Source organism: Mandrillus leucophaeus, unplaced genomic scaffold, assembly GCF_000951045.1.
Source record: "Mandrillus leucophaeus isolate KB7577 unplaced genomic scaffold, Mleu.le_1.0 Scaffold4, whole genome shotgun sequence".
Lineage (NCBI taxonomy): Eukaryota > Metazoa > Chordata > Mammalia > Primates > Cercopithecidae > Mandrillus > Mandrillus leucophaeus.
In genome coordinates this window covers 1,278,288-1,292,190 of record NW_012104253.1, presented here as the reverse complement: position 1 = coordinate 1,292,190, position 13,903 = coordinate 1,278,288, and the positions used below count along the sequence as shown (strand labels likewise).

Below are 13,903 nucleotides of genomic sequence, written 5' to 3'. Positions count from 1 at the left end.
CTTTGGGTCCTTTTCACTATTCTGTTATGGTTCTTTAAAGTAACTGCCTCTCAGATTTTACTAAAAATGTAAAATTTCCTCTTTATAAAACCTAGAACACATTGGTAGACAAAATTAAAGATGGAAGATCTGGCGGTATCATAAAAGAAGAAATTCGTTAACCAGACTGTGGGTTTCCTAGATTTTTGTTTATAGTAGGTTGTATGTTATATTTAGTTGCATTTTTCCCCTTAGAGTTTAGGTTCCATAACTTTCATCATATTTTCAGAGTAGTTTATTTAAAGGAAAAAAAGTGGCCAAAATTAACCTTTAGAATGAATAAGTTTGGGCCTAAGCATTGTGAAGGTATGGTCACTGAACCTCCTGTTTCTTGAGTCTTTGCCTTGTGAAGATAATGTTTTAGGTATGTGTATTGTAGTAGATGACAGTTGCTTGCGGTTAATTCACTAATACATGTGAGCTCCACCCTTGGCACTTTTAAACGTTTTGGCCTACTATTTTGCATCACAGATTTTTAAGAATTAGTATGCATTTTAGAAGTTTACTTTCAGGTTAAACTTTTTAAATGGTTATTCTTTAATAATGCTGTTAGAAGAATTTTGGAATTTCTATTGCCAAGTCACTAAAAGGTTACTCAGGCAGAGAAGGGTAAGGGTGCTGCAAGCACACGTGAAGAATTAACATTTTAAAAGAACCTTTGAGCACCTTGGCATGTGTGGATTTCTTTTTGGATGTCTCATGTCTAAAAGCAGAGCAGCATACTGTAAAATCAGTAAAAGTAGGAAAGGACTTGCAAGTAGAAATGTTTCAGCAGACTCTGTCGCCTCCCCCATCTCCATCCTCACTCTGAGGTTAAGTTTGTGGTCCCATTGGTACAGATACAGGTAAAAGGTGGGTGTATTCAACAATACATTAAAAGGTATTGTTACTTATTGCTTATTATATGTGTTAAATTTTAATGAGATTTTTCTTTTTTCTTTCTCTCAAGCCAAACTGGCAAGACGCAGTCAAGAACGGGACAATCTTGGCATGTTGGTCTGGTCACCCAATCAAAATCTGTCAGAAGCAAAGTGTAAGTCTTAGAGCACTTTTTTTTCTACCTTTCTTGTTTAATGTAAGATTTTAAAGGTACCTTTGAAGCTAAAAGTTTCTATATGTATTATATTTCTTCTATATTTTAAGATAAATAATTTGAAGAGTTTTAAAATTTATTATTATTTTTTGAGATGGAGTCTTGCTCTGTTGCCCAAGCTGGAGTGCAGTGGCACGATCTGGGCTCACTGCACTCTGCCTCCTGGGTTCAAGTGATTCTCCAGCCCCAGCCTCCTGAATAGTGGAGATTATAGGTGCCCGTTACCACACCCAGCTAATTTTTGTATTTTTAGTAGAGATGGGTTTTTGCCATGTTGGCCAGGCTGGTCTGAAGCTCCTGACTTCAGGTGATCCACCTACCTCGGCCTCCTGAAGTGTTGGGATTACAGGCGTGAGCCACTGCACCCTGCGATCTATTCCATTTTTGAACATGTTCTTTCTTACAGAGCACTGAAAATCTGCCTCCCTTTGTAAAAGCTTTGTTTTCCTGAACTTCGCTAAATAACTTTGCTTCCATATGTGTCCTTTAAATGTTCAGTCATTGTATCTCCTTTACTGTCTGAGTCCAAGCTAGTTGCTTCAGGTGCCATTTCAGATGGTTTTATTTTGGGGTCTCTTTTCATCTCCTGTTGTCCTCCTAAGTGTGTTTCAGTTGGTCACAATGTCCATCTTAAATTGTACTCGGAACTGAATATTAAGAATACTGAGCATTTTTTGAACCTTTATGCCAGCATTGTACTAAAATGCTTTTCATACTCCTGTATCATTCAGTGTTCACAGTAACAGGAAGATTTTGTCTCTGTTTTACAGATGGCATCCCATAGTTCAAAGAGTCAGTGGGTTGTAAAAGTAGCACAAATAGTGAGTGGTGGAACCACAGGTAGTATCCAGGTTTGCTGATGCTTCACTTGTGGGTCATAATCTCACTTATTTCTCAGGCTGTGTTCATTCAGCCTGTTAGCCACTATCTCTCTGTTATTACAGTTTAAAGTTTATTAGTCACTTTTCCTGTTGTATTACTTATTGGAGTCTTTGGAGTCAGAATTTAATTTTAATATTATTTTTCATAGACACAGAAGAAAAGAGCAGAATATGGAAAGTTAATTGCTTTTTAAACAGTGATATTGCCTATAAAATAAATTTACAGTTTTATTGTAAGCCCTGATTACAATTGTTTAAACAATTGTTAATTGTTAAAGTTGGTTAAAACTTTAAACGTTAAAAAAACTAACCTGTCCACTGAGGCTCCCAGTGGACAGCGAGCTCAGCTTATGGCAGAGACACACTTGAGCCAGGCCAGAGGCATAGGAGGACCAGATTTGACAGATGTCAATACACAATTCTTACTGAGGCCTTTGAAACGGACCTTTTCCCTGGAATTACCGTCAGAGAAGAACTGGCCAGAAAAACGGACTTCTGAGCCACGAATCCAGGTTTGGTTTCAGAACTGGAGAGCTGGAATACCAAAGAAAAGCCAGAGGAGCACCAGCGTGAAGGCAGTCTGGACGCAGGCCCGGATCCCAGACCCCGATCAGCCTGAGGTGCTGGCCCCTACTGCTTCTGCCAGCAGGGCTTCCCAGGGGGCCCAAGCACCGGGGGCAATTCTCTTGGGAATTGGAGGATGCTTTGGGTCAAGCTCTCTGGGGGCACGCTGATGTTCCGGGCACAAACGTGGCCCCCGCTGACCTGGAGATGGCAGCCATTACGCAGGGCCACCCTTAGGGAGACATCCTTGATCTCTGCCCTCGGGCCCAGTGCTGCTTCCAGGTCCCTCTTGCCACCAACCCTTCCCACAGCTAGAAGCTGGTAGTGCTGGGCTTCAAGTTCATCCTGGGGCACCCGGCCTGCTCCCCGTACACGGGTCCCTAGCCCTGTGGGGGCTGGGGCTGCGCCCTCCTGCTGTGGAGCAGCAGCGGAGGTGGGACTGGCCGCGGGGGGAGGCGCCTGGGCGCACCCAGACCTGGGAGCAGCCGTCTCCGCCCCAGCCCCAGCAGTTCTGACCTTATCCTGCCTCTCTGTCCCTTTCCTGGCGGTAGCCACAGCCACAGCTGTCGCAGGGCCCCGCTGAGCGCTAGGAACAGGTTCCTTGTCTTCCTCCAGAGCCCAACTCGAGCTGGAGGCCCCAACTCCCCTGCCCCCAATGGCCGCTGCAGGGTCTGAACCTCAAGTGTCTGCACAGCAAACCCGTGGAAATAACCTGTCAGTGTCAAGCAATGGGAGACAGATGAACTAAGCCAGGGCTCATCGGTAGCATTCACGTTATGAAAATTGAAGAAGAATATTGGGATTTATTTACTTTGTCATGGAAAGGCTTCCAGACATACTTTTCAGGGAAATCAAGTTGTTAGGGTGGAAGGGCCTCAGGGTGCATGGGACCTAGGGGTTTTCCTTAGATGGGGTAAAAAAGGATTGACTTTATAGAATTCATCTGTCTTTCCATTTATTAACTGAGTAAACACGGAGCACTTAGAGTGAACCAAGTCCACTAGAGAGAAGGCAGGATGAGGACGGCTTTGTAGAAATGTATTATTTTGTAATCAGCAGCGAGCAATCATTTCTACACTGGGAAATAAACAAAACTACAAAAACAACAAAACACTTACCTAAAAGTAGCATTTACATATTGTTGAAAGTTCATAGATGAAAGTATAAAGAATAAAAAACATTCACCTCTTATTCCATCACCCAGTGGTGATAACCGTTAAACACTTTGGGGTATTTCTTCCAATTTTTTTTTGTACGTATTTATATGAGTGAGATGATAGATTATCTGTGTGTGTGTGTATGTGTGTATGGTCTTGCTAAGCAGTTCTCATGTTATTAAAACTGCTTATAAAGGTTTTAAATAACTAGGTGTAATATTTATCATATGGATATATCAGTATGTTTAACAATTACTCTATTGAAAATTTAGGTGTCTCAGTTTTGGAAGAATGTAGAAGTCTTGGTTGTCCAGCATTTATTCCGACGTGAAGTAGAAATAAGTGATTTAGGACATATTTCTAGCAGATACTAAAAAATTGTGTATAAGGATGTCTGGAGAGCCCTGGCTTTTCTTGTGCTTCTTTTCTTTTCAAAGTGGCTATTCAGAGTTCTGCCTCTTAGGGTTACTGAAAGCTTATAAAGTTACTTTGTGATTATAAAAATAAATGCTATTGTAGAAAATTCAAACAGTACTTAATGCATAATATGTAATTGTTTTCCACAAAATGTGAACTGTTATCAGTCTGCTCATAAGTACATCTGGGACTGTTTCATCTCAGTATATCTCCAGTTATCTAATTTTTTAACTGTAAATAATATGGATGTATCATAATTTATCCTTTTTTTTAAACAAAATTACCTATATTACCTATTGATGAATATTTAGAATCTTAGTTCTTTTTTTAACTCTGTTTTAAAAAAAAACCTGATCTGTAAAATGACTCTAGTTAACATTCATGAATTATACACTTCTTTGTTTTTTGAGACAGAGGTTTATTCTTATTATCCAGGATGGAGTGCAGTTGTGCAATCTTGGCTCACTGCAACCTCCACCTCCTGGGCTCAAGAGAGTCTCCTGCCTTAGCCTTCCAAGTAGCTGGGACTACATACGCAGGCCACTGCACCTGGCCTTGAATTGTACATTTCAGAATAACTAGAAGAGGGCCTGAGTGCAATGTCCCACCCCTATAATCCCAGCACTTTGAGAGGCCAAGGCCAGCGGATCACTTGAGCTCAGGAGTTTGAGACCAGCCTGGGCAACGTGGTGAAACCTCGTGTCTCTAAAAGTCCCAAAAGTTAGCCGGGTGCAGTGGCATGTGCCTGTAGTCCCAGCACTTGGAGGTGGAGGTGAGGATGCTTGAACTCAGGAGTTCAAGACCAGCCTGGGCAACATAGACCTCCCCTCTACTTTATTTAAAAAAAAAAAAAAAAAAAAAAAAAAAAAGGGCTAGAAGAGAAGAATTTCGAATATTCCTAGTATAGAGAAAATGTAAATATGTAGGATTATGGGTATCCCAGTTACCCTGATTTGATTATATGAATGTATCAAATTATCACATGTACCCTGGAAATATGTACATCTAATGTGTATCAGTAAAATAAAATACATACATTTTAAGAGAGGATCTTGGCTCTGCTGCCCATGCTGGAGTGCAGTGGCACAGTCATATAGCTCACTGCAACCTTGAACTCCTGGGCTCAAGCCATCATTTTAAAGAAAGCAATAGTGAAGATTTTTGCCCCTTAATACATTTCTTATTTTGTTGTTTAAAATAGATTTTATATTTTAGAGACATTTTAGCTTCACAGCTAAAATTGAGCAGAAAGTACAAGGAGTGCCCATTTATCTTCTGCCCCCACACACCCACAGCCTCCCCCAGTGTGAACATCCTGCACTGGGGTCCACCAAAGGGATACGTTTGTTATAATCAACCAGCCTACAGTGACACATTTTTATCACTCGAAATTCAGAGTTTACATTAAGCTTTACTCTCGTGTTGTGTGTTCTGTGGATTCCGATAAATGTATAATGACCTGTCCACCAATGTAGTTATCATAGTTTCACTGGTTTAAGAAACCTCTGCTCCACCTGTTCATCTCCCACTCTACCTCCTAATCCCTGGCAGCCGTTGATCATTTTACTGCTTCTGTAGAATGCCTTCCAGGTGGAATCATATAGTATGTCGCCTTTTCAAATTGGCTTCTTTCACTTAGCAATATGCATTTAAGATTCCTCTGTCTCTTTATGGCTTGATAGTTCATTTATTTTTAGTGGACTGTCTAGCCATGCCACAGTTTATCTGGTATATTGTCATGCTACGAACCCCTCTTCCATCCCCAGATTACAAACAGACTGATGTCTTCTGTCTTCCCCTCTTTTTTACATCGTTATGGCAACTGAAATTATTGAATTGTATTTTTTCCTTCACTTACGTTAAACTCATACATGCTTTGTGCCTGGACTTCATTCTTTTCAGTGTTCCTGGCTCTTTATTTATTCTTTTAGGTGAATCTTAGACTTGTGGTAACAAGTTCTGTCCAAAAGTATCTCAATTCAGGTTATACTGAATTCATGTTTATCCTCTGAGTTTTCATTTACATTTTAAATTGAACAGCTTTGTGTCTGGGAATGTACCAGGAGTGAAAGGTTCAGGAATCTCATACTCTAATGGAGAGACAGAAAAAATGAACATGTGAGCAAATAATTTATATGTAGTTTTCCTAGGGCAACTCTTCCTTTTTAGAGATAATAACACTGGGGTCTATAGAAGTAAAGTCAAATGGTTAAGGTCCCATAGCTAGTTACTATAGTAGCCCAGTTTTAGCTAGATCTCTTGTCTCCAGACTATATTTACCACACCTGTCTGCCTTCGTAGGCTGCTTCATTTAATAAATTATAATTCAATGCTTAAAACATTAATATTATACTAGTGTTTTTGGGCTGTGTCTACGTAAAACTCATTTAATGAGAGATATAACTTATGGGATATGCCTAGAAAATGTGGCCTGTAGAGACATTTCATGTTGAGAAAGTGTAAATAATTCCCAATAACATAGATTAGAACAATGAGTTTAAATATTAAATGGTCATGGAAAATTACTTGATGAAACCATGACTTGAGATTTCAGCAACAAAGGAGTGAATGAAGTACACAATCTGCCATCATGTGTAATCTGGAGGGTGGCAGACTGAGAAACTGGAAAATGTTCACTTACTGGAGAAGAGTACAGTTGACTCACATCATTTTTACATCAAGCATCTCCCATGTACCATTGAGTCAGTATTCTGATGTTTCCCTTGGGACTTAGCAGAAGGTGCTGGCTTTCCTAGGTAGAAATAAAGAGTTGAAGATGGTTGACATTTGATTGAAATGTGGAAGCGTGAGTAGGAGTTTGCTGGCTGGACCAAGGGGCATAAGTGCACCCTAAACAGAGGAAATGATAGCATTTCCTTTTTTTTTTTTTTTTTTTTTGAGATGGAGTCTCGCTCTGTTGCCCAGGCTGGAGTACGGTGGCGCGATCTTGGCTCACTGCAACCTCTGCCTCCTGAGTTCAAGCAGTTCTGCCTCAGCCTCCGGAGTAGCTGGGATTACATGCGCATGCGCCACCACACCCAGCTAATTTTGCATTTTTAGTAGAGACAGGGTTTCACCACGTTGGCCAGGCTGGTCTTGAACTCCTGACCTCAAGTGATCCGCCTGCCTCAGCCTCCCAAAGTGTTGAAATTACGCCCAGCCAGCATTTTCATTTTTAAAGGTGTGAAGATGTGCAGAGGAAATCCAGTGCTTAATTTTGGAGATTTGCCTGACTCTGACAAGTGTTGTCCCTGGGGCATAGAGAAATGAAACTGGAAAAGCAGGCCAGCTTCTTAAAGGTTTGGAGGATCCCTTGAAGGTTTTTTAGCTAGAAGTGATATGATTTACACTAAAAAGCTCTTGACAGTCCTGTGGTTTAGAGAAGAGTAGAGAAGAGGTTTATTGGTGGTAGTAAGCTGTTGATACAATTCCAAGTCAGAGAAGTTGATTGCCTAACCAGGTCAGTGCTGTTAAAAGGAGGCATGATGAAAATTCAGGAAGTCAAGTCAGGAGCATCTCAACTTGCCCCAAAGAGATGGAGACCATAGGGTTGTGGGCTTAGTGACTGGTTCAGGCAGCCTTTAACGTGTCTTTAAAGACTATTAAATGCCGTTAAGTATAGGCGCACTGTTCCATCATTTACTCCACATGTTTCTGTTGAACCCCTATGAGGCAGTCTGTTGCTGTGATACAATATCATCTCTCCTCAGTCCCCGTTGTGATATTGTGCAGCTACCCTTTGCATGGATTCTATACCCCATGTCTGCACATCCTCTTTACTCCATTCCACGCTGCCCACCTTTGGAGACGCCATCCTCATTCCGATTGGTCTGCATCCTAAATGTCCACCTTGCTCAGCCCTACCCACCGGCTTTAGGATACCACCTCTTGCCTTCACACGGACACCCCTTCGTTGTGCATTGTACTTTTGGCAGTCCCCTCTTGTCTCTGTGCTTACATGTAGACCTACTTCAAGTTTGGACTTCGTTCGTCTAGAGAAGCAGCTGAACGTTAACAAAATGAGCATATTAGAGTTTAAAGTATATGTGGAGGCCGGGCGCGGTAGCTCAAGCCTGTAATTCCAGCACTTTGGGAGGCCGAGACGGGCAGATCACGAGGTCAGGAGATCGGGACCATCCTGGCTAACACAGTGAAACCCTGTCTCTACTAAAAAATACAGAAAACTAGCCGGGCGTGGTGGCGGGCGCCTGTAGTCCCAGCTACTCGAGAGGCTGAGGCAGGAGAATGGTGCAAACCCGGGAGGCGGAGCTTGCAGTGAGCTGAGATCCGGCCACTGCACTCCAGCCTGGGTGACAGAGCGAGACTCCGTCCCAAAAAAATATGTATATATATATGTGGAGTTTAGGCCAGATTGTAGGCCCATTCTGGTTCCTTTTACTGACTTACGAAACACAAAAAGTTTACCCAGGCACGTGTGGTCAAATATAACGCAAAACTGTGTCCCAAGAGTCTTAATAAAAAGGATAGATTAATCTGAGGATTTTTTGTTGTTGTTTGATTATCATTATTATTGTTGTTGTTATTATTATTATTATTATTATTATTATTATTATTTAAGGTAGGGCTTGAAAAGAAGGGGAGTGGAACTAGAGGGAAAACTCAATTATAGCCTTGTCTGTTGTTTATAGTTTGCTTTTTAAAAAATAAATAATCAACTAAATTGCTCATACTGAATGATGTTGATAGTTCCCTGAAGGAGCAAATTTCTCAGATGGGCTGCTGTTGCCTTGGGTGTAGAATTTAGCAAGGTAACTTTTGGCTATTGGATATCCATAGAAACAGATGGTCTTGCTCGTTTATGCATTATGCATTTTATAAGTTATATATAGTAAGTGTTTGTGCAGTTATTTAAGTGTTTGGATTTTGGGTTTTTTATTTTATAAAAATGAGGAAAAACTGGTCCAGTGGTAAGAATCATGGGTCTCAGTGTTAAAATAGACAAAAATGGAGATCATCAGCTGTGCCAAAAACAAGCTGGCTGATTTTTCTGAGATAGAGTCTCGTACTGATGCCTGGGCTGGAGTGCAGTGCCACAGTCTCAGCTCACTGTAACCTCTGCTTCGCAGGTTCAAGCAATTCTCCTGCCTCAGCCTCCCTAGTAGCTGGGATTATGGGTACCCGCCACCATGCCCAGCTAATTTTTTGTATTTTTAGTAGAGACAGTGTTTCACCATGTTGGCCAGGTTGGTCTTGAACTCCTGACCTTGTGATTCGCCCGCCTTGGCCTCCCAAATTGCTGGGATTACAGGCGTGAGCCACTGTGCCTGGCCTGATTTTTTTTTTTTTTAAGCTAGCTATTAACTCTAAAGAAAAGAATTGCATGTAACATGGTGGAGGTAGGTAATTTAAAGTTGAGTCAAAAGACAAGTTTAAATTAGGGATTTAAAAATAAGTTTTAGCTTTCTTGGAATAAGAGCTGTACCTATGACATACACAAAATTCATTTCTACTTTAGGATGTTTGACTTACTGTATCGTATATGAAAGTTTCAAGTAATATGAATAATGTGCAGCTATGTCATATATAATTCTAAACTTTCATGTAGATACATAGTAAATGTCAGGTGTCTCTATTCAAAGTATCCCAATAGCTTTTCAATTCATTGTAAGTTAAAGTCAAAAGAACCTGCTGACATAGCCTGGGCAGCATGGCAAAACTCCATCTTTACAAAATAATTAACTAGGCATGATGGTGCATGCCTGTAGTGTCAGCCTCTTGGGAGGCTGAGGTGGGAGGATCACTTGAGCCCAGGAGGTCCAGGCTGCAGTGAGCTGTGATTGTGCCACTGCACGCCAGCCTGAGCGACAGCAGGACCCTGTCTTAAAAAAAAAGAAAAAAGAAAATAATAATAACACAAAAAAAGAACCTGGAAGTAACAAGGCCCTACACAGTCTGACCCCACTTCTCCCCTCTTGAACTCACCCAAAATATCCTCCTCAGGGTCTTCTCTGTTCTCTTCCTCTAGAGTACTCTTCTCCTAGATGTCTACATGGCTCACCCCCTCAGTTCATTCTGGTTATTGCCTAAGTGTCATTATATCAGAGAAGCCTTCTTTCACCACACAAACCACTAACTGTCTTAACTCGCTTTCTTTCATTCTACTTATCATCAGCTGACATATTATCTATTTTATGTCTCTCATCTCTCTCCACTGTACTGTAAAACTGAGTGGAGGAACTTGGTATGTGTGTTCAGTTCTGTCAGTCCCCTCTTGGCATGTGGTGGGTGTATGATAAATAAGTTGTTGAATGAATGAGAAGGTGGTGGGAGTGCGGGATTCCTGTGGATAGAGATTTGCACATACAGGCTTTTCTGCCATTTGCTCTGTAACTTGGGTTGTCTGGAATCTTCTAACGTTTCCTTCTTTGTCCCTTACCTTGTGGCTATCACTTGTTTACTCAGTAATTTGCACAACTGCTTGTGTACCAAGCGCTGGCAGGCACTGGCGAAATACACAAACAATCTGACAAGTCCCTGCCCAAGTGTAGCTTACAGTCTACAGGAAACTGCACTGGTAAGTAAGTTCATTGAGCGCTGTGAAGGAGAAGTGTACTTAAACAAATATCACATATTCTCACTTACAAGTGGGAGGTAAGCATTGGGTGCACATGGCCATAAAAATGGGACCAATCAACAAGACACTAGGGACTACCTAGAATGGGGAGAGAGATGGGGACAGGGGCTTAAAAAGAACCTCTTAAGTACTGTACTGAGTGAGTCATGGATCATTTGTACCCCAAACCTCAGCATCACTCTGTGTATCTTTGTAACAAACCTGCACACGTGCCCCCGATTCTAAAATACAAAGTTGAGGGGAAAAAAACAAAGCAAAACAACTTACTAATTCTTTGATTTGTGTGTGAGCAGCAGTAGTGATAGGGTACGCCTATATTGGCCTGGTTTTCAGCTTTTTAAAAATATATGACTAGAAGAGGTTGAAGCGTATGATTAAAATGAGTCTTTTGAGTGTGTGAAAAATATTTTTATCATTTTAATTTTTTCAAGTGCTCTAGAACTAGCTAAAATGGGCAAAACTTACTAGAATAAACATAACTGAATGAGCTGAATTTACATACTAGTGGTAGCCTTCTATTAAACAGTAATTTACCTTGTAATCGTATTAATGTCTAATCTGTATCTTTATACAGAAAAACATTTCATTTTTTCAGTTTTAGTTTATCCTTTCTGTTGACAGTGGACATCCATTATCAGTTCTTGACTATTACAAATATTACTGCTGGGAGCATTCTTGGACCTATTTCTTGATACCCGTCTGGAATATATATGCTTAGCTCTGAGAGATCAGTGCCAAATTATTTTCAAAGTGGTCAGACTGGTTTACACTGCTACCAGTAAAATGCAGAGTTTATTTGGTCCACATCCGCTCCAATAATTGCTGTTGTTGGACTTGTACATGTTAGACCAATCTAGTGTGAGTATAACAGTTTCATATACCAAGGAATTTTGCTGTTTTTGTTTGGTGTGTTAATGGCATTGGTGTTATGTAACAAATATGCCCACATTTTAAAAAGAGGTGTATATTAATATATGTAGGGATGAAATGAAATAATTGGGATTTACTTTAAAATTCTTCAGCACATGTAAAGCACATTTTGGGATCAGTTCACCAAATTGTTCTATGGATGCAGATTAAAGTGTTGTTTCCATATTTAATTTACTGTCCTGTGGTTATGTAGGACAGTATACGAACCCTTAGAAAACACTTGCTGAAGGTTTAAGAGTCATAATATATGAAAGCTACTCTCAAGTAATTCAGGAAAGAGTTACACACACACACGCGCGCACACACACACACACACGCTTATTTTTATTATTAAAAATAGCCTCTAACTTACCCCACCGTGTGGACATAACCACTATTAAAGTTTGCTTCTGGATCTTTTCTGTATGCTTATATGCACTCTGATTTTAAGCACAAATGGTTACATCTGTGTAACGGTTTTCAACTTTAATTTTCCTGCAATTAAAAATTAAACCGAGTTTTGATCCTGAATAATATCCCATCTTGTAGCATAATTTATTCACCCACATCTCTCTCTCTCTCTCTCTCTCTCTCTCTCTCTCTCTCTTCTTCTTCTTCTTCTTCCTCTCTCTGTCTCTCTCTTTCTTTTATTTTCCTTCTTTTAAAAAAGACCAGCCGGGTGCAGTAGTGAGAAGCTTTCTCCTTTTTCTTTTTCTTTTTTCATTTTCTTTTTTTGAGACAGTCTTGCTCTGTAGCACAGGCTGGAGTGCAGTGGCCGGATCTCAGCTCACTGCAAGCTCCGCCTCCCGGGTTTACGCCATTCTCCTGCCTCAGCCTCCCGAGTAGCGGGGACTACAGGCACCCGCCACCTCGCCCGGCTAGTTTTTTGTATTTTTTTTTTTTTTTAGTAGAGTTGGAGTTTCACCGTGTTGGCCAAGCTGGTCTTGAATTTCTGACCTCAAGTGTGGTCGACTTACCTCAGCCTCCCAAAGTGTTGCGATTACAGGCGTAAGCTTCTGCTCCTGGCCCACATCTCATTCTTGAACATTTAGATTTTCTTCTTTTTTCCTACTATAAATAACACAAGTACAAGAGGAATTTATAATGTCCTCTCCCCGGTTGAAAAGAAAGCCCTCCTTGATTCTGCAGATCAGGTTCCTCAATTATGTGCATTCATAGTTCTTTTTCGCGGGCACTTATAACAATTGGAATTCATTATTTGTATGACTGTTTCTCTCTCCCCAGTCAGACATGCGAGTTCCGTAAGGGCAGAGATTGTCTATTTTAATCACAGCTATCGAAGCAGCACCAGGCACACAGTAGGCCTGAAATATTTGTTAAATCAGTGGAGAGTAATTTCAACATAAACAATGTATTTTATAAAAGATAACTTTGCTGCGACCTACATTGAAAGCTCTTAAATATCTTGTTTATATAGCAGTGCTTGTTGAAGGCTACTCTATTGGATGAAGAATAGAAAACCCTCCACATTGCAAATGGTAGGACTTAACAGTGGGAGAGCCTGCCCCTCCCAACTCCCTCTCACAGGCCAGGAGAGCCCACCTTCTCGTACTCTATCTCACAATGGGGTTTAGCTTCTTTTTCAGAGCTGAGGAACCCACCGAGCCTTCCTGTAACACAGACTCTCTTTCATCTTTAATGAACAGAATTAAGATTATTGCTGCCAGAGATAGAAAGTTGGGGAAAAGTCCTCGTGGGTCCCCTTCTTTGTTTGGAGCAATTTGATGCAGGTAGCTTGTATTTCTGTTAATCTGCTTCCTGTTTCATCTTTTATCTTTTATCCATCACCTTAAGCATTTATGTTTTTTTTGTTTTTTGTTTAAATCTTAAGAAATGGAGGCTCACTATGTTGCCCGAGCTGATCTCAAACTCCTGGGCTCAAGTAATCCTCCCATCTTGGCTTATCGGAGTGCTGGGATTACAGGGTGTAGGCATGAGCCACTGCATCTGGCCAGTCTTTTGTTTTGTATAAGGGTAGCTGGAGCACATTTAATTTTCTAAGGTTAAAAACTTACTTTTGTTTCACTTAAGGAAACCATGTGGGAGGTCTTGAAAAGTGCACTTTTCATTTTCATCGCTGCCCTACCAGCAGCTACTGGTGACTCTGCCAAAACAAGCTTCAGACAAGTCACTTCTCTGGGAGTTGGCGTTGGGGACTGACTTATTCTGTAAAGTGGGATTTTAACAAATTCCCACTAAGAAATACCTTTTTTTTTTTTTTTTTTTT

At 40.8% G+C, this 13,903-nt stretch overlaps 1 protein-coding gene across 1 annotated transcript in view; it reads left to right on the top strand.

Moving 5' to 3' along the window:
* The first annotated feature begins 314 nt into the window (after window positions 1-314).
* RCOR1 (REST corepressor 1) overlaps window positions 315-13,903 on the top strand; it is a 57,048-nt gene continuing 43,459 nt past the window's right edge. The window contains exons 1-2 of the mRNA XM_011991794.1: window positions 315-345; window positions 989-1,072. Of these exons, the coding sequence (XP_011847184.1) occupies window positions 315-345; window positions 989-1,072 (115 nt within the window). The remainder of the gene's footprint in view (window positions 346-988; window positions 1,073-13,903) is intronic.